The following is a 21,435-nucleotide window of genomic DNA, read 5'->3' as shown; positions in this document are numbered from 1 at the left end:
CACAAAAAGGAAGGAGTCAGAGTAAATTTTTTTGAAGAGGATGTGATAAACATAATGTTGAACAAACTACTAGCAAAATCAAAATTTCCAACTCATAATGAAGAACATTGATTTATGCAAGTCATTCAAATTTGTATATACTGATGTAAATGTATACAAAGATCAAATACACACACAAATTTTTGAATAGTACTTAAAGTTTAGCAATCTTACTAGGTAACATCAGTTGTTATTGTTACAACTTACAACTTACAAACTTAGCAAAACTACTCAAAGCAATTGAATGTTCAAAAGGAAAATGGATACCAAGATTTATGATAAGGTAATTAATTGAGGAGAGATAAAACATTAACAATGGTCTCAATCAACCTCTTCTACAAAGTAACATTAATGACACCACTCTAATCACTCTATAGTTATTATTATTCATAATCACACACACACCAAACTCAAACTTTCTTGGCCTTGATTACACCCTTTTATACACAGCTTAAGTTAAGTAAGAGAAAATAAAAGAATTTAGTTATAAGGGTGTTGAATTGGTAACTGACTTCTTGCATTGTCTATCATCCAAGTTTGTATGTAGCCCAACCAATCTGAATCTCTGGGAACACTTCCAAGGTTAACACAGAACCCAATAGATTTGAAATGCAGACAGGCACTCATTTATGGTTGGAGGGTGCAAGAAGAAGAGAGTAATAGGTTGTGTTGATTCACTTGGAATAATGGAAGGCCTTAACATAACAAATAGAGTAGAGATTAACCTGGAGATGAAATAACCATGGTGAAGGCTCCACTTATCTTCTGTTTTCATCAGCTCAGGAAATTGTTGAACCTGCTACAACATCACCCTGCCTTAGTTAAGAGGACTTTCACTATTACAATCACAACACTGCCATTGCCAATGACTGAGAATTAGAAATTTAAAAGGAAAGAAAAGTATCTAAGCTGATAAGAGAAGAGAACACAGTCACAAACAGAAGCTGCGAATAGATTTGTACCTTAATTCCATATATGATTGTTCTTTAATCTATTTAGCACAGAATCCAATTAAGCAGTCTGGCTGAATCTCGAAGAGCGCTGAAGCAACCAAAGTGATTGAAGTTATTGTTCAATATAAAGGATGAAACTCTGAATGAAATCTCAATTTTAAAATAAAAATTGATTGTGTCAAACAAACTTATTAATATGATCACTTTACCATTACATATTCTACCAAAATATATAACTAAATAATAATTTACAGCAGAAAATTACAAAATATAAAATAAAAATTAAAAAAGAAGAAGAAGAGGAGTCAAACTATCATACCTATGTTCTCCGTTATCGACGGTGATATTTGGGATGTGAGCAATAATTGGCCAGTCCTCCCCTGTCTCCCTCTCCACTCGTGGTCTTAGCAATGGACAATTCGAAATGTGTAGTTCAGAAAGAGAAGAGGGCAGTTCTTTTGGCAAGCATTCGAGGTTAGGACACTGATCAATGATCAACTCCTCAAGGGAGGTGAGGTGCTGAAAGGCCTCCTCGTCTAAGTGCCTCAAGTTGGGACATTTGACAAATTCAATCTTCTTTAAAGTGATCAAAGGGGCCTGCATGAGTTGAGCTCTTGGGAGTATTAATGCTATTAGTTGGTCACAGTCGTATACTAGAAGCTCTGTCAATGACGGGAAATAATCTCCTAACAATGTCACTTTGAGTCTCTTACACCAGATTAATTGAAGATTCTTAAGACGAGGAAAGCCTCCACCTTCCATAAATGACCACTCTTCCAGCTCAGAGAAGTCGATAAATGCCAAGGTCTCCAAAGATGTAAAGAATAAGGGTTTTGTTTGTATTGCAACAGAAGAAGAAGAAGAATCAAGAGTAGAACTACAATAAAACTCTGAATCTATTCTCACCACACCACAACCCCTAATCCAAAGATCTTTGAGAGAAGGCAGCTGTCCCAACGACGGCAAGAAGCTGCAATTACTACAATATTCCATCTTCAGGCTTACTAAATTAGACAAGCAGCGATGATCCCCCATCCAATTTGGAAAATTGTTGCCTTTGTAATGCCAAATGCTAAGTTTCTTCAGGTTTGGATGAGGCTGGAGGGCATTGAGTAGCTCTCTTTCTTTGAGCAACTCATCAAGTTTAGGAAAATGTGCACGATTCCATCTCAATTCTAGCTGATTAAGAGACTTCTTACTCTTTAATAATGGTGCTGCAGCATCTGAAACTTCCTCAAGCCTACTCACATTCACATTTTCTAGTCCTGTAATAGAAAGACTGCCGTGTAGATCTTGAAACTCTTTCAACAATTCAATACCACCACAATCTCTATTTCTTCCCACAACAAATCTATTTAGTGTTTGCAGATTTTGTAGCTTCCCCAATTGCAATGGCATCTCTACTAAGTTTATCTTAGGAACACTAAGATGTCGCAAGTTGATTAAATTTCCAATATCAGTTGGTAGTCTAGTAAGATATACACATCCCTCCAACAATAGTGTCTCCAAATTATACAACTTACATATTGTATTCGGTATCTCTTTAATGCGACAACGTAACTTCAAATATCTTAAATACTTCAAATTGCATATTGAATCAGGAAGCTTGGTGATCTCATTGTCCGCTATGGATAGCACTCTCAAGCATGGGAATGACTTGTTCAAGTCTTCAATCTTTAACAACCTTAGTTGATCACTGCTTGGACCTTGTTCCCACAATAGGGTGCGCAAGCATTTGGCTTTAAATAAATCCTCAAATTCCTTAGGGTCATCGGCCTTTGCACATTGCTGCAGGTACGAAAAATGACGAACCTTATGAGAACATTTACTGATATTATTCATCGTTAAACAAAAATTACCAGAAACAAATATTGCCAAATCATGTATAAGATCATGCATGTTAAAAGTTGGCTCCTCCTCATCCTCATTTGATTGTTGAAAAAATGACATAGAAATTAGATCTTTGAAGTACTTCTTTCCCATATCTTCATTTCTAATTCCCTCTTTAGGAAGTAAAAGACCTTCACCCATCCACAATAAGGTCATCTCCTGCTCATTGTACTCATAATCTTTGGGAAATATAGCACAATAGGAGAAACAAGACTTCAAATGCGAAGGTAAATAAAAATAGCTCAGCCATAAAGCTGGAAGAATACCAACACTCTCACTCTCATACAGCCCCCATATATCGTTGTTTAATATGTCATCCCAATCCTCTTTATTTTGCTTCCCACGTAAAAGACCCCCAAGTGATTTTATAGCTAGAGGAAGACCATTACACTTTTCAACAATTTTTCGACCAATTACTTGTAGGTCTGAGTACTCATGCGAGTTGACATCAATTGCAGCACATCTGACAAATAACTCCCAACCTTTGTCAAAAGATATAGTGCTTAGGAAATAAGTTGATGATGACTTAGTTCCCATAATTGATGCAACCCTAGTACTACGTGTTGTCACTATAATCTTGCTTCCGTGCAACCCTGATTGAAAAGTACTTTTTATGGCCTCCCATCTGTTGCTATCTTCATCCCAAACATCATCAAGAACAATGAGAAACTTCTTCCCAGTCAAAACCTTCTTGACTTCATTTAAAACTTCAAACTCCTCTTCAAATTCACTTTTGGCTGATTTAACCTTCAGAATAATTGTTTTCATCACTTTAGAACTATTCACTTTGTCATCGTCTCCCACAGTCACCCAGACTCTGGTATCAAACATTTTAGTGACTCTCGCGTCATTGTATACAAGTTGAGCAAGAGTAGTCTTTCCAATACCGCCCATCCCCACTATGGGAATCACAGAAAATTTATCATCCGACAAAAGCAATTGAATAATAGCTTCTTTATCACCATTTCTTCCATAGACATCAGATTCTTCCACCAAAGGAGCACATACTCTTTTTGGAAGCTTATGATTTTTCACACGTTCCAAACCAAGATCCTTATTGTCCAGAAGAAGCTTCAATTTCCCAAGTGTCTCTTCTATCTCAGGTTTTATGTTCTTATCAAAAGAAGTTAAAGGAGTTGATGAGATGAGTCTCAAGAGTGCCTGAATATTGATAGAGAAAGAGTGAGGAATTGTATTATATTCTGATATATTGAAAAAGACTCATACAATAATCTCTCTAATTCAAGTAAATAGCGTATAATATTCTCTAACTAATCTAATGACAAAGCAAATCATAATAAATAATTAGAGAAATCCAATCCATTGATTTATCAGTACCTTACTAGTACAACTGCAGCCTCTGTGAGATTCATGAGGATCACCACCTTCGAGTTTGTTTCGCCATGCTTCAGTGTCGATCTTGTAAACCAAGTCGTCTGCATCATAGATGGTGTCCTTGAGATCATCAAGCCACTTCCTTACTCTTGGGTCTTTGATGAGCTTCTCCTCAGCATCAATGAGCAGCAGATCAGCAGAGGACAGCAAAGTCTTCAACTCCTTCAGCAGCTTCAGAATGGCATCTTTCCCTTTGAAGAAGTCCTTGATCTCAGAAGCTAACTTTTCCACCAACGGAGCAAGGAAAGCAGAGAGAAGCGCTCCTCCAACCAATTCAGCAGCCATCAGATCAGATCTTCAAACAAACAGTAATTGCAAAAGAGAGAAGAACTAACAGAAATTGTAGCAAAAAATCACAATTTTAACTGTCGTTATATATATAAAAGCAAACAATTCATTGCTTGTAATTAATATATATCATCATTCATCAAAGCCATAATTCATGGGAATCTTTCTTTTTGTCAAGTAGAGTTATCTTGAGAATATCTTTTAACTTTTTCTTTATGTTGAATATGGTTCAAATCTTTAGTGCCACACAAAGAGTGATTATTAATAATAATAATACAGCAATTAATGGGTCCATTGCTTTACACTTTTTTTTATCAAGAAGAAATAGCTTCATTAATCACAAACAATTACACCTAAAGCAAACCAACCAGCTCAGCCGAGACTCCACACTACTTACAATATATTTTCTCTCCTCTCATGCCTATTTAGGCTTCTATTTTTAGCAATTAGTAATCTATAATAAACAACTTTCTGAATTTCCTGTACAATTTTAGAAGCTGTTGAAAATGCAGTTATTCCAATTGATCCACAAGTTGTAAATCACGACTCTTTGCTTCCTGTTGTTTTTGTTCAGCACTAACCAAGACTTCCAACTCTGGAAATCAATTGGCCAAACTCTTGAGCCCAGCCATTTGAAGATCAAATCAGTGATCCTTTGAGAGAAGCAGCATTCGAAAAATAAATAAATGCTGGTTTGACTCAGCTGCTGCACCACAAACAGGGCATGAAATGCAGTCCAATCCAATGAAATTGCATGAATTTTGTCCCTGTCATATTATATGTATAGAGATAAAGCAAATTGATTGTACTATAGAGATAAAATTATTGGACTCAGCAGTAATATATATGTGCTAAGGTGGCAAATGATCCTAAATAGAAAGATAAGTAAATGTTTTAAGAATTAGTAAAATGGTCAAATATAATAAATTAGATAATTAAAGTTGTAAAAATATCTTTATTTCATGTTATTTTCTTAAAAAAAAAAATTACTTAATGATAAAATTATGTTATATAATTTCTTTAGTATTAAATATTAATGTATTATATATAATTATAACGAATAAGTATATTATACCGTTAAATATATATTGCAAATATAATAATATTTAATATATTGTAGTACAAAAAATTAATATATATATTGTAGTAATAAAATTATGATTAATTAATATTTTTATCCCTAAATTTATGAATATAATCAATTGAAACCTACTTCTAAAGCACTTTATACAATGAAACTAAAACTAATACAGCTCAAAACATGAGACCATGAAATTAATCAACATTATCACAAATACACAATAATGTCCTGCTTTTCAACTTTCCAACTTTAATTATTACTCTTAATTAATATCATTTTAGTATCTTATTGTTTGCCATCACACAACTTAATACCCCTATTATTTAGGAGAATTGGTGTTAAATATTTTAAAAATTATGATATTTAAAAAATAGTTTTTTTTTTTATTAAAAAAAGTGTATTAGCATAATTGCAATAAATAATTTTTTAAATCCCAAAGTTATGCTATCATTGCTATTTCATAGGTAACATATACAATGATTTCAGTAAAACATTCTAAGAATCAAACTTAAACACAGTTGACAAATCAAAGTCAAAAAATGTGATGAATCAATAGCCCTGTTTCTTCTTCTTCTATCTTTAGTAGTCATTAGCATAATACTGCAAAAACTTAATTATAATCAAATCTGGGCACCTCTAATCCTCTCTTCATTGTTCTCTCAACATACTTTGTAGCTTCCAATAATCAAATCTAGGCACCTCTAATCCACTCTTTATAACATTATATATATAAACTAATATACTCACTCTGCAATAACAACTTCAGTTATTCTTGTTACAATTATATATACAAAATTTTGTCAAAGCAATTGCATAGACAAAATCTTCAAAAAGAAGTAAGAATAACAGAAAATGGAGAGCAAGATTTATATAAGAAAGGTAGCAATGGTTGTTTGTTATCTCTACTGGTACTAATGGTAGTAGAAAACATTAACATTAGCAATGGTGTCAACATCTTGTACAAAGTTTCATCACTCACTCTATAGACTATAGTATAGCTATTATTATTCACAATCACAATCACAATCAAACTAAAAGTAAGAAATTAAGAGAGGTAAAGTCTCATCATAGTCATATGTGTTTATTTGGTGGTAACTGACTTCTTCCATTCTTCAACTCAGTCTTCCATTTCACTACTCATATATAATTTGATTACCTTGCAAAAACAGGACTTAAATTAATAGCTTGTGTTGTGATTATATATTTACATGTAATTTCACTCAAATAATAGAAAATTAAACTTTTTATCTTGAATGCCACCAACTAATATTATAATCATGATATATATAGTTATGTTCTACCAGCTTCATCAACTAAACTTCACATGCTTAAATTAAATATGTACGCATCAAATTAGGTGATGACTCCAAATGCTACTATTAAACACTAATTAATCGTTGATTTAAAACAAGAGACCACAGTCACAGCCTAAAAGGGGCACAAATCGAAGACTATTTGATTCAATATTGAATAAAGGTTTTAAACAATTAGGACAGAAGAGAAGAGAAAAGAGTAATACCTATATATTCTTGCCATTGACAATGATATTTGGGATGTGAGCAATAATTGGCCAGTCCTCCCCTGTCTCCCTCTCCACTCTTGGTGTTATCAATGGACAATAAGTGATATGAAGATCAGAAAGAGAAGTGGGTAGTTCTTTCGGCAAGCATCGGAGGTAACGACATGTTTCAATTTTCAACTTCTTAAGACGAGGAAAAGCTCCACCTTCCGTAAATGACCACTCTTCCAACTTCTCCAAATTCTCAATTATCAAAGTCTCCAAAGATGTAAAGAATAAGGGCTTTGTTGGTATTGCAACAGAAGAAGAACCATAAAACTCTGAATCTATTTTCACCACACTACAATAACTAATCTGAAGATATTTGAGACAAGGCAGCTGCCCCAACGACGGAAAGAAGCTAAAACAGCAACACATCAACTTCAAACTTACTAAATTAGACAAGCAGCGAGGATCTCCCATCCAATTTGGGAAACTGTAGCCTTTGTAATGCCAAATGCTAAGTTCCTTCAAGTTTGGATGAGGCTCGAGGGCACCGAATATATCTATTTGTTTGTGCAACTCATCAACTTCAGCTTCACGATTATGATTCCATGCCAAATCTAGCTGACTAAGAGACTTCTTACTCTTTAATAATGGTGCTGCAGCATCTGAAACTTCCTCAAGCCTACCAACATTCACATTTTCTAGTCCGAAAATAAAAAGACTCCCGTGTAGATCTTGAAACTCTTTCAACAATTCAATACCACCACAATCTCTATTTCTTCCCGCAGCAAATCTATTCAGTGTTTGCAGATTTTGTAGCTTCCCCAATTGCAGTGGCATCTCTTTTAATGAACGAGAAACACTAAGATGTCGCAAGTTGATTAAATTTCCTATATCAGTTGGTAGAATAGTAAGATTTACACATTCCTCCAACAATAGTGTCTCCAAATTATACAACGTACATATTGTATTCGGTATCTCTTTAATGCGACAACGTAACTTCAAATATCTTAAATACTTCAAATTTCCTATTGAATCAGGATAAGTTTGGATCTGCTCAGCGTATATGCAATCTATGGATAGTACTCTTAAGCGTGGGAATGATTCATGCAACTTAGACAACAATTCTTCATCAATTTCTGCTCCGTTATGTAACAATAATAAGGTGCGCAAGAAGCGCTTCACTTTAGATATCTCCTCAAAGCTCTTAACCATACTAGCTTCTTCACAACGTAAATGGCGAACCTTGGGAGAACATTTATTACTGTCATTCATCATTAAACAAAACTCTCCTGAGATGAACATTGCTAAATCATGTATAAGATCATGCATAAGGAAAGTTTCTTCACCGTCGGATGATGAAGGTTGGAAAAATGACTTCGAGATTAGATCTTGGAAATACTCTTCTCCAACTTCTTCAACCCTCTTTCCATTTTCAGAATGTAAGAAACCTTCTGCCATCCATAACAAGACCATATCTTTTTTACTAAATGCAAAATCTTTTGGAAATAGAGAGCAGTGAGCAAAGCATTGCTTCAATTTAGAAGGTAGATAAAGATAACTCAACCACAAAGATGGAAGAATATTAACTTGTTTTCTTTCATACAACTCCCATATATCATTGTTTAGGATGCTCTCCCATTCCTCCTTGCAGCGCGTTCCTCGTAAGAGATCACCAATTGACTTTATGGCCAAAGGAAGTCCCTTACACTTAGCAACAATTTTTTCTCCAACTTCTTTGAGATGCAAGTAATCATTGGTGTCGACATCAATTGAGGCATGATTTACAAATAAAGCCCAGCTATCCTCGTCAGAAAGTGGCTTTAGCTTATAAATTGACTCGGTTTTCACAATTGATGCAACTTTTGTGCTACGTGTTGTGACAATAATCTTGCTTCCTTGCAATCCAGATTTGAAACAACTTCGCAAGACATTCCATTTAGTACAGTCTTCATCCCAAAGATCATCAAGAACAAACACGAACTTCTTTTTACTCAGAGTCCTCTTTACTTTCTCTTGAAGGTCATGCAATTCCTTAATTTCACATTTCCTAGAAGTGACCTTCTCCACAATTGACCTCATCACATTCCACAAGTCAAGTGGACCATCTCCCACTGTAATCCACACTCGAGTACCAAATCTTTGTTTGACTCTCTCATCTTTGTATAGACAAATTGAGCAAGAGTAGTCTTTCCAACACCACCCATCCCCACTATGGGGATAACAGAAAAAATACCACCACCGATACTACTACTACATTATCATCTTATCATCTTCATATATATATGGCCTACATTATCACTATAATGATTAATGTCCTGTGATTAGAGATAATCCATAAATAAAAGTTTTTTTTTAAATAATAAATCAAAACCATGCTTAAACATTACATGGCTATTTTCATTACATGGTGGGCTAGCATATACTAAATAAAAAGGGTAGTAGAGTAATTGTCTGAGGGTTGGGTTGTGAGTGAGAATAGGTTCTATATATATAGCTAAGTATAGAAAATTTCTTAATTATGCAGCTAGCTAATACGAGATTAAAAGAATAATCCATTATCTTTCTATTAATTAAGGAAATTAAATACAGGAAGTTAATGTGAGATCAATATGGTAATGGTAAAGAGGAAGAAAATAATCAAACCGCACAGCTCAAAACACTTTACGCCGTTAAAGTATTTGAACGTATCATTTTAATGCAATGTTCGATCTATTTTTGGCGGAATAATTATTTCATTTTTAAATGAATGCAGAACAGGTCATTCTAATATAACATTTAAGAAAAATTTAAGCGATTTTTTTCATTAATTTTTTACGTATTTTAAATTTTATTTCATTTTATTCTTATTCACCCATTTTCTCGTTCTTATTCTTATTCCTACCACCTGCTTTTAGAATTCATGTTATATCCCATTCCCGCCACATCCCCGTCTCATAACCAACGGATGCGGGGTAGGGAATCATCTCATTGAGTGTGTCCCTGTGGATAAATATGTGCATTTTAGAAGGAGAATCATGAGATAAGATCACAGTTATCTGGAAGCTTATGATTCTGCTACTTAAACTGACATTTCATTCTCTTTTTTGGTGTATAGGTGGCTTCTCTTGAACTTTTATGCTGCATATTGTTTATGAGTTTGACTATTCATTCAGCTGCCATAACTGACTGATGAGTAGTCTTTTTCTAAAATTACAATTTGACTCAGTCAAAAATAGTTTCTAGTTTCCAAGCAATTATTGTTTTAGTTACAAAGTAGCACAGAAGAAATTTCAATCGTAAGAAAAATGTGAGGTTGGAATTACATTTGATTATGATCATCATATATATAAGAGATAATCCATATATAATTATGTCTAGAGGTGACACCATTTTACACACACAAAGGCTTAATTCTATCTGAACAATGAAAAAAAAAATAAATTAAATAATTGAAAAAAATAAATTAAACTAATATTCTCATGAAATATTTATTATGCGTTAAAATAATTCATAGAAAATAAAAAAGATAAACCTACCTAAAAAAAGCATAACTTAGTAGAAAATAAAAACTAATTATGTCTTAAAGTTTGATAAGTTTTCTAACCTGTAAAAAGTTTGAGTATCACAGAAAAGCATTCCTAATTATTTTTCTAACGAGGCGAGTGAGTGGACTATCTCTTGTTCTTAGCTTTGAAACCTGTTGATCGGATAAAAGACTTAAGATGCTGACACTGCCTAGAGAAGAACCGCTGATACATAGGCATCCTAAAATCAGAAAATCAAACACAAGAAATGGCCTTCATCAGATAGCTGTTGAAAATGAGACACTGAATATTTTCAACCCCAAGATGGGTCATCAGTATGATACATAATATATTATTTGTTTTCAAAGACAAAATGTAAAATTTGGGAGAGAACAGAAGAGAAAAGAGTAACATACCTATATTTTCTTGCAATTAACAGTTATATTTGGGATGTGAGCAATTATTGGCCAGTCCTCCCCTGTCTCCCTCTCCACTCGTGGTCTTAGCAATTCACACAAAGTGATATGAAGATCAGAAAGAGAAAAGGGTAGTTCTTTTGGCAAGCATTGCAGCTTAGGACACTCTTCAATTCTCAACTCCTCAATGGAGGTGAGGTGTTGTAAGGCCGCCTCGTCTAACTGCCTCAAGTTTCCACATCTCATAATTCTAAGCTTCTTTAAACCGATCAAAGGGGCCTGCTCCATCAGTTGAGGTCTTGGGAGTAATAATGGTGGTATTTGTTCCTCACTGACACTTACTTCAAGCACTGTCAATGATGGAAAATAATCTCCTAACAATGTCACTTTGAGTTTATTACAATTATGAAGATGAAGATTCTTAAGACGAGGAAAATCTCCACCTTCAATAAATGATCACTCTTCGAGATTAGACAAATTCTGAAATCTCAAGCTCTCCAAAGATGTAAAGAATGGCTTTGTTTGTATTGCAACAGAAGAAGAGTCAACACTAGCAGAATAGTAAAACTCTGAACCAATTCTCACCACACTATTCAAATGTCCGATGACAAGGTCTTTAAGAGAAGGCAGTTGTCCCAACGACGGCAAGAAGCTGCAATTAGAACAATCTACCATCTTCAGGCTTACTAAATTAGACAAGCAGCGATGATCTCCCATCCAAATTGGGAAATTGTTGCCTTTGTAGTTCGAAATTGCAAGTGCTTTTAGGTTTGGGTGAGGCTGGAGGGCACTAAGTAGCTCTCCTTCATTGTGCAAGTAATCACCCCATGCCAAACATAGGTGGCTAAGAAACTTCTTACTCTTCAATGTTGCATCTGTAACTTCCTCAAGGCTACTCACATTTTCTAGTCCCTCTATCAGAAGACTACCGTGTAGATCTTGAAACTCATTCAACAACTTAATGCCACCAGAATCTCTATTTCTTCCCACAACAAATCTATTAAGTGTTTGCAGATTTTGTAGCTTCCCCAATTGCAATGGCATCTCTAATAAATTCCAAGAAACACTAAGATGTTGCAACTTGATTAAATTTCCTATATCAGTTGGTAGTCTAGTAACTTTTCTACATCTCTCCAACAATAGTGTCTCCAAATTATACAACATACATATTGTATTAGGTATGTCTTTAATATATTTACAATCTAACTTCAAATATCTTAAATACTTCAAATTGCCTATTGAATTAGGAAGCTTGGTGATATCACAGTCCGTTGTTGATAGTACTCTCAACCGTGGGAATGATTTGCCTAAGTTCTTAATCTTAAACAACTCTAGACCATCATATTTTGAACCTTCGTGCCACAATATAGTCCGCAAGCACTTGGCTTTAAATAGCTCCTCAAATTCCTTAGGGTCAATGTCTTTTGCACATCGTTGCATGTACGAAAAATGACGAACCTTGTGAGAACATTTACTGATATTATTCATCATTAAACAAAACTCACCAGAAACAAATATTGCCAAATCATGTATAAGATCATGCATGAGAAAAGTCGGCTCCTCCTCATAATTGTTATTTGATGGTTGAAAAAATGACATAGAAATTAGATCTTCGAAATACTCTTCTCCAACTTCCTCTACTCTCTTTTTATTTGAAGACTGTAAAATACCTTCAGCCATCCATAACAACACCATCACTTCTTTTCTAAAATGATAATCTTTTGGAAATAGGGAGCAGTAAGCGAAACATTGCTTTAATTCTGGGCGTAGATAAAAATAACTCAACCACAAAGCTGGAAGAATTTTAACTTCATTTCTCTCGTACGAGAAGACCCATTGACTTGATTGCCAAAGGGAGACCCTTACACTTGTCAACTATTTTTTCTCCAATTTGTTTGAGATCCAAGTAATCATTTGAGTCCACAACAAGTGAAGCATGTTTTGCAAATAATTTCCAGCCAGCAACCTCATTTATTCTTCCTAGTTGATAAGTTGACTCAGTTTTCATAATCGATGCAACAACTGTACTCCGAGTTGTCACAATGATCCTACTTCCATGCAACCCTGATATAAAACAATTATTTAAGACATCCCACTTGGAAGGATCCTCATCCCAAACATCGTCAACAACAAATAGAAACTTCTTCCCTCTCAGAGCCTTCTTTACTTCTTCTTGAAGATCATATGGCTCCTCAATCTCACATTTTCTACAAGTGACCTTCTCAATAATTAGTTTCATCACTTTCATACAATCAACTTTATCATCTCCCATCGTAATCCACACTTTGGTGTTAAACGTTTTGTTGACTCTCTCGTCTTTGTAAACAAGTTGAGCAAGAGTAGTCTTTCCAATACCGCCCATCCCAACAATAGGAATCACAGATAATTTGTCACCACCAGTTGTTTCATCCGATAAAAGCAACTTAATAATCTCTTCTTTCTCATTGTCCCTTCCATAAATATCATTTTCTTCTAGAGATGGAGCACATACCCTCTCTGGAAGCTTATGATTCTTCACACGTTCCAAACCAAGATCTTTATTGTCTAGAAGAAGTTTCAATTTCTCAAGTGTCTCTTCTATCTCAGCTTTTATGGTCTTGTCAAAAGATGTTAAAGGAGTTGATGAGACGAGTCTCATGAGTGCCTGACATGAATTATGCAATAGAGTAATTGACAATATTTCTTCCATAAAGAAAAAGAGACTCATAGAATAACTACTAGTGTATTGTAGAACAAATTTTACAAACTGTCAAACCCAAAATATACCACCCAAATCAACAAAAACACAACCTCAACAAAATTTAAACTTCAAAATTGTTTATTTTAATTGTATTTAGATATTGAAGTTATCTCAAAAAAAAAAAAGATATTGAAGTTTAATTTTAGTATTTAGACTATATTAATATTTTCTTCTATTTGAAACATATATATATGTATTCTTATATAACTAATAATTATTTGAAAACTAAAAACTAACAATAATAATAATAAAAAAATGAAGATTGGTGTGCGCAGGTTAATATGACCAAACTATCAAAATTATTAGACGGGTTATAATAAGAGGTTTGCAGGCTGAAGGCTGTTTAAAATATACTATAACCCGACGACGAATACTCACTCTTAATAACTATGTCTAAACCATAGTAAATGGTCATTAGATCACTTCTAAGTGATCTAATGACAAAGCAAAATAGAGAAATCCAATCCATTGTTTTATCAGTAGTACCTTACTAGTGAAACTGCCTTTCATTTTGTTTCGCTGTGCTTCATTGTCGATCTTGTAAACCAAGTCGTCTGCATCATAAATTACATCCTTGAGATCATCAAGCCACTTCCTTACTCTTGGGTCTTTGATGAGCTTCTCCTCAGCATCCGTGAGCAGCAGATCAGCAGAGGACAGCAAAGTTTTCAACTCCTTCACCAGCTTCAGAATGGCATCTTTTCCTTTGAAGAATTCCTTCACCTCACTAGTTAACTTGTTCACCAATGGATTAAGCAAAGCAGAGAGAAGCGGTCTTGCAACTAATTCAGCCATGAGATCTTCAAAAACTTGCAAAATGATTAAAGGAAAGATTGGTTGATGAACACAAAATAAATTCAAAATAAAGGATTAAGGAAAGTGATTGAGTGTAGTAGCTCTTGCACTAGCATAGCATATGATATATTGAATATGAAAGAATATCATGGGGCCACATTATATTATGATTATTAATTAATATTAATATTGTTTGTCTTACAATGGTATTTACTTATTATTTTTTATAGAGTTGGTATTAGGTACAAGTATAATGAAAACAAAACACAACAACTCACAAAAACCAATTTGTTTCTATTATAAAAATAGAGGTTTAGTATTATCATTACATGTGTTAATTGAGACTAAAAAGCTGAAAACCTTGCAATCAAAAAGAGCTTTAGTGCATATGTTTGTTCAAACAAAATATCAGCTAATTAACTATTTAATATATTAGTGGTGGCTATAGTTGGTAAACCTACTGCCTTAATTATTATACAAGATAAGTACAAAGACTTTGATATAATCATCATTAATAGAACGCAATATTTTTAGTTAATATTTATTAGTGTTATATTGTTGCTTTTAGTTTATGAAACCAAATCCATTCACACACCACACACTCAAACAATGCTTCTTTCAACTTTCTTTAACTATATTCATTCAAGTAGAAATTAACCTTCAGATCAAATGGTAAAAGTAAGCACTGTGTCTCGTTATGGATACCGCCTTTTTCCACTCATCATCTTCTGTTTTCGGCTCACATCACAATGAGAATCGGAAATTTAAGGAAAGAAAAATAGTTGCATAATAAGAACATATGAACTAGGAGATAAAAGCAAATGATAAACATGAAGACGCATATATAGTGCAAATTATTGGCATTTATTAATATAGTAAAGAGAACTGTGGTGCCTATCTAGCATCTATATGAGGTGTTATATAGCTATTGGTGCAGTTAAATATCAAATTTGATATGAAGTGTTGCTAGGTACCATGGTGCCTCATAGCAAAATGCTCCTTCTATAAATAATGAAAAAGCTAAAGAAATGAAGTTAATGTGAGGTCAATATGGAAAAGTAGTAGAAAATAATAAAACCCCACAGCTCACATCTTTTTTTTCAAAAAAAGAGAAATAGACTACCCCTACCACTATGTATTAATAATGGTTATAAGAAGAATACAAAAGAGGAAAAGATAAGATCACAAAACAAAACAGACCAAAACATCAAGTCTTTTTACATCAACACACTCCCACTCCCTACACAAGTCTAGAAAGGGAAAATTCTCAAAATGTTTTGTTCTAAAGGCCCATGTGACTGTCCAAAATCGAACTCTCTCCCAAACGTCCTCCGCCGGAATATTCTGCTATTTCTCTCTCAATCCACACAGCCCATTACATTTGAAAACGAGCAGACCAAACTTCAATGAATGCCACCCAACTGATGCACCCAAATCATGAACTTCAAATGGTTGAATATGTGTCAATGCAGAGTCTGTAACAATAACATCATGCAGTTCTGCAATGGGGAACATAAACAAAGCATAAATAACCACACAAAGCAAGATTAGTTTGGGAGTCTATTATGTACTGCCACCAACTAATTACATCCATTATATACCAATTAGTCAATCTGAATTCCCAGGCAGCCACTTTAGCTAAGGTTTTTGAAACCAAACCAAAGGTGAAACAACAAAAGTCATTTAAGTTGTTCTTCAGTATAGAGGATGAAACTCTCATTACACATCAAAAATTGATTGTGTCAAACATGTTAATCATCTCACAACCATAAAAAATTCTAGCAAAATACAAGCAAAGAATTACAGCAAAACATCACAAAATATAAAGATGAACCTTTGGGTTAAGCCAGAGGTAGAAACTGGTACAGGTGATGAAGCTTCCAATAAATATGCTACATAAAAATGAAGAAGAATATGTTAGGCCTCAAAAATATTCTTTCATATCCAGGTGTATGAATAAGGCATTCAATTTAGTTCCTTTAGGAATGATTGTTTTGTAAGTTGGTTAGTTAGTTAGAATTCATATGTTAAAGAAGGTGAAATACTTTCTGGGGAGATACCAAACTGTCTCAAAAAGTTTGAAACTTTGTAATTCTTTCATTGATATCAATAAAATACCTTTATTCTAGTTCTATCAAGTATTGGATTGGATCAAAAGTGTCATACCTGGGTTTTGTGCAATAGATTCAACCAACCTCCCAGTGTCAATACACACAACACAACCTAAAACTAAGAATGAAGACTTTGATTCAATACTGAATAAAGCTTTTAAACAATTACAAAAGACAAGAAAATAGAGTAATACCTATATTTTCTTGCCATCAATAATGATATTTGGGATGTGAGCTATAATTGGCCAGTCCTCCCCTGTCTCCCTCTGGACTCTTGGTGTTAACATCGGACAACCAATGATATAAATATCAGAAAGCGAAGTGGGTAGTTTTTTTGGCAAGCATCGGAGGTAATGACAGCCTTCAATTGTCAATTCCTCAAGGGAGGTGAGGTGTTGAAAGGCCGCCTCGTCTAAGTGTGTTAAGTTAAAAAAGTACATAAATGCAATCTTCTTTAAAGTGGTCAAAGGGGCTTGCATGAGTTGAGCTCTTGGGAGTAATAATGGTAATAGTACCTCACTGTTATGTATTACAAGCTCTGTCAATGAAGGAAAATAATCTCCTAACAATGTCACTTTGAGTCTATTGCAGTCAAAGAATTTAAGATTCTTAAGGTGTGGAAAAACACCACCTTCGATAAATGACCACTCTTCAAACTTCTCCAAATTATCAAACTCCAAAGTCTTCAAAGATCTAAAGAATGTCTTTGTTTGTATTGCAGCAGAAGAATCAACACTAGTAGAGCAATAAAACTTTGAATCTATTCTCACCACACCACAATTCACAATCAAAAGAACTTTGAGAGAGGGAAGTTGTCCCAATGACGGCAAGAAGCTACAATTACTACAATACATTAACTTCAAACTTACCAAATTAGACAAGCAACGATGATCTTCCATCCAATTTGGGAAGCTACTTCCTTTGTAGGACCAAATCTCAAGTTTCTTCAAATTTGGATGAGGCTCAACAGTGCAGAGTCTGAGTAGCTCTCTTTCTTTGTGCAAGTCATCAAGTTCAGGTTCATAGCGATAATCCCATACCAAAGATAGGTGACTAAGAAACTTTAAACTCTTTAATGGTGCTGCAACATCAGAAACTTCCTCAAGGCTACTAACTTTTTGTAGTCCCTTAATAGAAAGACTCCCGTGAAGATCTTGAAACTCTTTCAATAGCTTAATGCCACCACAATCTCTAGTTCTTCCAACAACAAATGCATTAAGTGTTTGCAGATTTTGTAGCTTGCCCAACTGCAATGGCATCCCAAATAAATTCTTCTCAGGAACACTAAGATGTCGCAACTTGACTAAATTGCCTATATCAGTTGGTAGTTGAGTGACTTTCCTACATTTCTCCAACAATAGTGTCTCCAAATTATACAATTTACATATTGTGTTAGGTATCTCTTCAATATCAATACAATCTAACTTCAAATATCTTAAATACTTCAAATTGCCAATTGAATTGGGAAACTTGGTGATGCTATAATCACATATGGATAGTACTCTCAATCCTGGGAATGACTTGTCTAAGTCCTCAATCTTTAACAGCTCCAGCAGATCACCGCTTAACTCTTGTTGCCACAATATGGTGCGCACGCCCTTCGCTTTGAATAACTCCTCAAATTCCTTGGGGTCATTGGCTCTTTCACAGTCACGCATGTACGAAAAATGACGAACCTTGTGAGAACATTTGTTTATATTATTCATCATATAGCAAAACTCACCAGAAACAAATATTGCCAAATCATGTATAAGATCATGCATGAGAAAAATCGACTCCTTCTTATTGTTATTTGATGGTTGAAAAAATGACATTGAGATTAGATCTTTGAAGTACTTCTTTCCAACGTCTTCAATTCTAACTCCCTTCTTAGGAAGTAATAGACCTTCAGCCGCCCACAATAAGATGACTTCTTCTTCTTTGTATTCATAATCTTTAGGAAATATAGCACAATAGGAGAAACAAGACTTCAAATGTGAAGGTAAATAAAAATAGCTCAGCCATAGAGCTGGAAGAATACCAACACTCTCATTCTCATACAACTCCCATATATCGTTGTTTAATATGTCATTCCAATCCTCCTTATTTTGTTTCCCATGTAGAAGACTCCCAAGTGATTTTATAGCTAAAGGAAGACCATTACACTTTTCAACAATCTCTCGACCAATTACTTGCAGGTCTGAGTACTCATGCGAGTTGACATCAATTGCAGCACATCTGACAAATAACTCCCAACCTTTGTCAAAAGATATAGTGCTTAGGAAATAAGTTGATGATGACTTAGTTCCCATAATTGATGCAACCCTATTGCTACGTGTTGTCACTATGATCTTGCTTCCGTGCAACCCAGATTGAAAAGTACTTTTTATGACGTCCCATCTGTTGCTATCTTCATCCCAAACATCATCTAGAACAATGAGAAACTTCTTCTCAGTCAAAACTTTCTTGACTTCATTTAAAACTTGGAACTCCTCTTCAATTTCACATTTGGTAGTTGTGATCGTCTGAATGATAGTTTTCATTACTTTAGAACTATTGACTTTGTTATTATCTCCCACAGTAACCCACACTCTAGTATCAAACATTGTATTCATAACTCTTTTATCATTGTACACAAGTTGAGCAAGAGTAGTCTTTCCAATACCGCCCATCCCCACTATGGGGATCACTGACAATTTGTCACCACAGGTTCTATCATCTGAACTAAGCAACTTAACAATAGCTTCTTTGTCAACATCCCTTCCATAAACATCAGATTCTTCCACCAAAGGAGCACATACCCTCTCTGGAAGCTTATGATTCTTCACACGTTCCAAACCAAGATCTCTATTGTCTAGAAGAAGCTTCAATTTCCCAAGTGCCTCTTCTATCTCAGGTTTAATGGTCTTATCAAAACAAGTTAAAGGAGTTGATGAGATGAGTCTCGTGAGTGCCTGACAAGTATTATGCACTAGATTAATTGATAGAGAAAGAGTGAAGAATTGTATATTATATTGTCATATATTGGAAAAGACTCATAACTACAAATTCTTTTACAAACACTCTAATTCAAATAAACTGCTCAAACCAACCCGAAATAATTTCAATCAAATGTAAAGCCTAAATAAGAAAGTATGTTACTAAACAAAAAGCAATTGTGATCAATCAAAGGTAATTGATTAATTATTACCTTGCTAGTACAAGTGCAGCCACTATGAGATTCATGAGGACCATCATCTTCCAGTTCATTTCGCCATGCTTCAGTGTCGATCTTGTAAACCAAGTCATCTGCATCATAAATGGTGTCCTTGAGATCATCAAGCCAGTTCCGCACTCTTGGGTCTTTGATGAGCTTCTCCTCAGCATCAATGAGCAGCAGATCAGCAGAGGACAGCAAAGCCTTGAACTCCTTGAGCAGCTTGAGAATGGCATCTTTTCCTTTGAAGAAGTCCTTCACCTCTGTAGTCAACTTTTTCACCAATGGGTTAAGCAAAGCAGAGAGAAGAGCTCCTCCAACCACTTCAGCCATCAGATCTTTAAAAACTCAGAAAAAAGATTAAAGGAAAGATTGATTGATGAACACAAAATGAATTCAAAATAGAGAAATAATATGAGTGAGAGTGTAGTAAACAGAGCTGAGCTCAGTGAGTGTAGAACATTGTTTATTATATATGATATGAGTTTTGTTTTATACATAATAGTTTACATAAATTTAGTACCTAATTACATGTGCTTTCATGTGTGAAACAGAGCCAAAGGCCTATGAAAACAAGAGATGACACTTTGAAATCTGATCATTTTATTATATAATTATTCCATAAACAATGTTGTAGTCTTTCTTTCATTATAAAAAAACCAACGACATCATGGAATCAGCTTTATTATCACAAATACACAATAATATAATTATGCTACTTTAATTATCACTCTTAATTAATATCTTATTGTTTGTCTTATTGTTTATCATAACACCAACTTATAGTATCCTATTATGTATTAAATACTAATTAACATGTTTTATATATAGTCAATTTAATATAACATAATGAGTTGGTAAGCCTAATAGCAATGCTCATAAGTTATTTGGACATGATTCATTTTTAATCTTAATTTGAATTTGAAAAGTGAGGTATAAGGAAAAATCATTTATAAAAAATGAAGGCACCAACTTGGGTCTTTTTGTTTTATCTTTAATCACTTAAATTATTGTGCTGTCTAGTGTAGTTAGTGCAAGTGGAGTTTTATCTTTAATCACATTCTTTCTTTTTATGTTGAGCATTACTGTAAGGTGTCTTGGTAGGTCCACTATTGAGTATATGATTATTGCCATTAATCACATAAATTTCATAAGCTGTTAAAATTAAGTTTATCCAATAATGGATATAACCAAGAAAGCAAAACTTGTATTTGTATAGACAAAATGTTCAAAAGAAATTAACAAATTTCAGAAAATGGACACCAAGATTTATTGAGATAATTAATTAAGGAGAGACAAAGGTAGCAATGGTTGCTATCTACAAATCATTAACAATGGTCTCAACAATTTCTAGTTTACAAAGTAACAGTAATGACCACTCTAATCACACTATAATCATCAACCAATCTCCATCTGAGAACACTTCCAAGGCTAAGACAGAAGCTGGTTTGAAATGAGAACACTTGTGTTTATATATGTTCATTCACTTGGAATGGAAGCTATCAATTTGAAAGGCATTAACAAGTAGAGTAGAGATCAAAT

At 34.2% G+C, this 21,435-nt stretch overlaps 4 protein-coding genes across 13 annotated transcripts; all 4 read right to left on the bottom strand.

The window, feature by feature from the left end:
• Positions 1–279: 279 nt before the first annotated feature.
• On the bottom strand, positions 280–4,589 carry LOC115709813 (putative disease resistance RPP13-like protein 1). Of its 4 annotated transcripts, none has more exons than XM_061111431.1 (4): positions 4,221–4,589; positions 1,312–4,043; positions 1,002–1,080; positions 280–892 (listed from the first exon to the last, which is right to left on the bottom strand). In XM_061111431.1, the coding sequence occupies exons 1-3, from the start codon at positions 4,560–4,562 to the stop codon at positions 1,035–1,037; spliced, it is 3,120 nt and encodes a 1,039-aa protein (XP_060967414.1). In that variant the 5' UTR covers positions 4,563–4,589; the 3' UTR covers positions 280–892; positions 1,002–1,034. The 4 variants fall into 4 exon arrangements, with proteins under 4 accessions (XP_060967414.1, XP_060967417.1, XP_060967416.1 ...); XM_061111434.1 differs by having other exon boundaries at positions 280–851; XM_061111433.1 differs by having other exon boundaries at positions 280–838.
• Positions 4,590–4,742: 153 nt separating this feature from the next.
• Positions 4,743–19,651, bottom strand: LOC115709812 (putative disease resistance RPP13-like protein 1). 4 transcript variants are annotated; one of them, XM_061111436.1, is made up of 3 exons: positions 19,402–19,651; positions 7,166–9,403; positions 6,490–6,802 (listed from the first exon to the last, which is right to left on the bottom strand). In XM_061111436.1, the coding sequence occupies exon 2, from the start codon at positions 9,230–9,232 to the stop codon at positions 7,166–7,168; it is 2,067 nt and encodes a 688-aa protein (XP_060967419.1). In that variant the 5' UTR covers positions 9,233–9,403; positions 19,402–19,651; the 3' UTR covers positions 6,490–6,802. The 4 variants fall into 4 exon arrangements, with proteins under 4 accessions (XP_060967421.1, XP_060967419.1, XP_060967420.1 ...); XM_061111438.1 differs by lacking the exons at positions 6,490–6,802; positions 19,402–19,651 and adding an exon at positions 4,743–5,332 and having other exon boundaries at positions 7,166–9,407; XM_061111437.1 differs by lacking the exon at positions 19,402–19,651 and having other exon boundaries at positions 6,490–7,097; positions 7,159–9,399.
• On the bottom strand, positions 10,741–14,987 carry LOC133035565 (putative disease resistance RPP13-like protein 1). 4 transcript variants are annotated; one of them, XM_061111449.1, is made up of 3 exons: positions 14,299–14,987; positions 11,073–13,716; positions 10,742–10,897 (listed from the first exon to the last, which is right to left on the bottom strand). In XM_061111449.1, exons 1-2 carry the CDS (start codon positions 14,605–14,607, stop codon positions 12,883–12,885), a joined length of 1,143 nt encoding a protein of 380 aa, XP_060967432.1. In that variant the 5' UTR covers positions 14,608–14,987; the 3' UTR covers positions 10,742–10,897; positions 11,073–12,882. The 4 variants fall into 4 exon arrangements, with proteins under 4 accessions (XP_060967430.1, XP_060967432.1, XP_060967429.1 ...); XM_061111447.1 differs by lacking the exon at positions 14,299–14,987 and having other exon boundaries at positions 10,741–10,897; positions 11,073–12,880; XM_061111446.1 differs by lacking the exon at positions 14,299–14,987 and having other exon boundaries at positions 10,742–10,881; positions 11,073–12,880.
• On the bottom strand, positions 15,591–20,226 carry LOC115709064 (putative disease resistance RPP13-like protein 1). The gene is made up of 5 exons (XM_061111362.1): positions 19,888–20,226; positions 16,913–19,651; positions 16,442–16,499; positions 16,209–16,322; positions 15,591–16,106 (listed from the first exon to the last, which is right to left on the bottom strand). Exons 1-2 carry the CDS (start codon positions 20,224–20,226, stop codon positions 16,913–16,915), a joined length of 3,078 nt encoding a protein of 1,025 aa, XP_060967345.1. The 3' UTR covers positions 15,591–16,106; positions 16,209–16,322; positions 16,442–16,499.
• Between the last annotated feature and the right edge of the window lie 1,209 nt (positions 20,227–21,435).

Source organism: Cannabis sativa, chromosome 3 (assembly GCF_029168945.1).
Source record: "Cannabis sativa cultivar Pink pepper isolate KNU-18-1 chromosome 3, ASM2916894v1, whole genome shotgun sequence".
NCBI lineage: Eukaryota > Viridiplantae > Streptophyta > Magnoliopsida > Rosales > Cannabaceae > Cannabis > Cannabis sativa.
The sequence above is the reverse complement of the archived record's forward strand: the minus strand, read 5'-3'. Positions and strand labels throughout refer to the sequence as shown.

What these genes read in the sequence shown, in the direction of transcription:
- LOC115709813 (XM_061111431.1), bottom strand. Translation starts at nt 4,562, where the DNA reads ATGGCTGCTGAATTGGTTGGAGGAGCGCTTCTCTCTGCTTTCCTTGCT. An exon ending in GCTGCAGTTGTACTAGTAAG is followed by an intron (nt 4,044 to 4,220) that starts GTACTGATAAAT and finishes ATCAATATTCAG; the next exon opens with GCACTCTTGAGACTCATCTC. An exon ending in GTCGATAACGGAGAACATAG is followed by an intron (nt 1,081 to 1,311) that starts GTATGATAGTTT and finishes TGGTTGCTTCAG; the next exon opens with CGCTCTTCGAGATTCAGCCA.
- LOC115709064 (XM_061111362.1), bottom strand. Translation starts at nt 20,226, where the DNA reads ATGGCTGAAGTGGTTGGAGGAGCTCTTCTCTCTGCTTTGCTTAACCCA. An exon ending in GCTGCACTTGTACTAGCAAG is followed by an intron (nt 19,652 to 19,887) that starts GTAATAATTAAT and finishes AATACTTGTCAG; the next exon opens with GCACTCACGAGACTCATCTC.
- LOC133035565 (XM_061111447.1), bottom strand. Translation starts at nt 12,767, where the DNA reads ATGGTGTTGTTATGGATGGCTGAAGGTATTTTACAGTCTTCAAATAAA.
- LOC115709812 (XM_061111436.1), bottom strand. Translation starts at nt 9,232, where the DNA reads ATGAGGTCAATTGTGGAGAAGGTCACTTCTAGGAAATGTGAAATTAAG.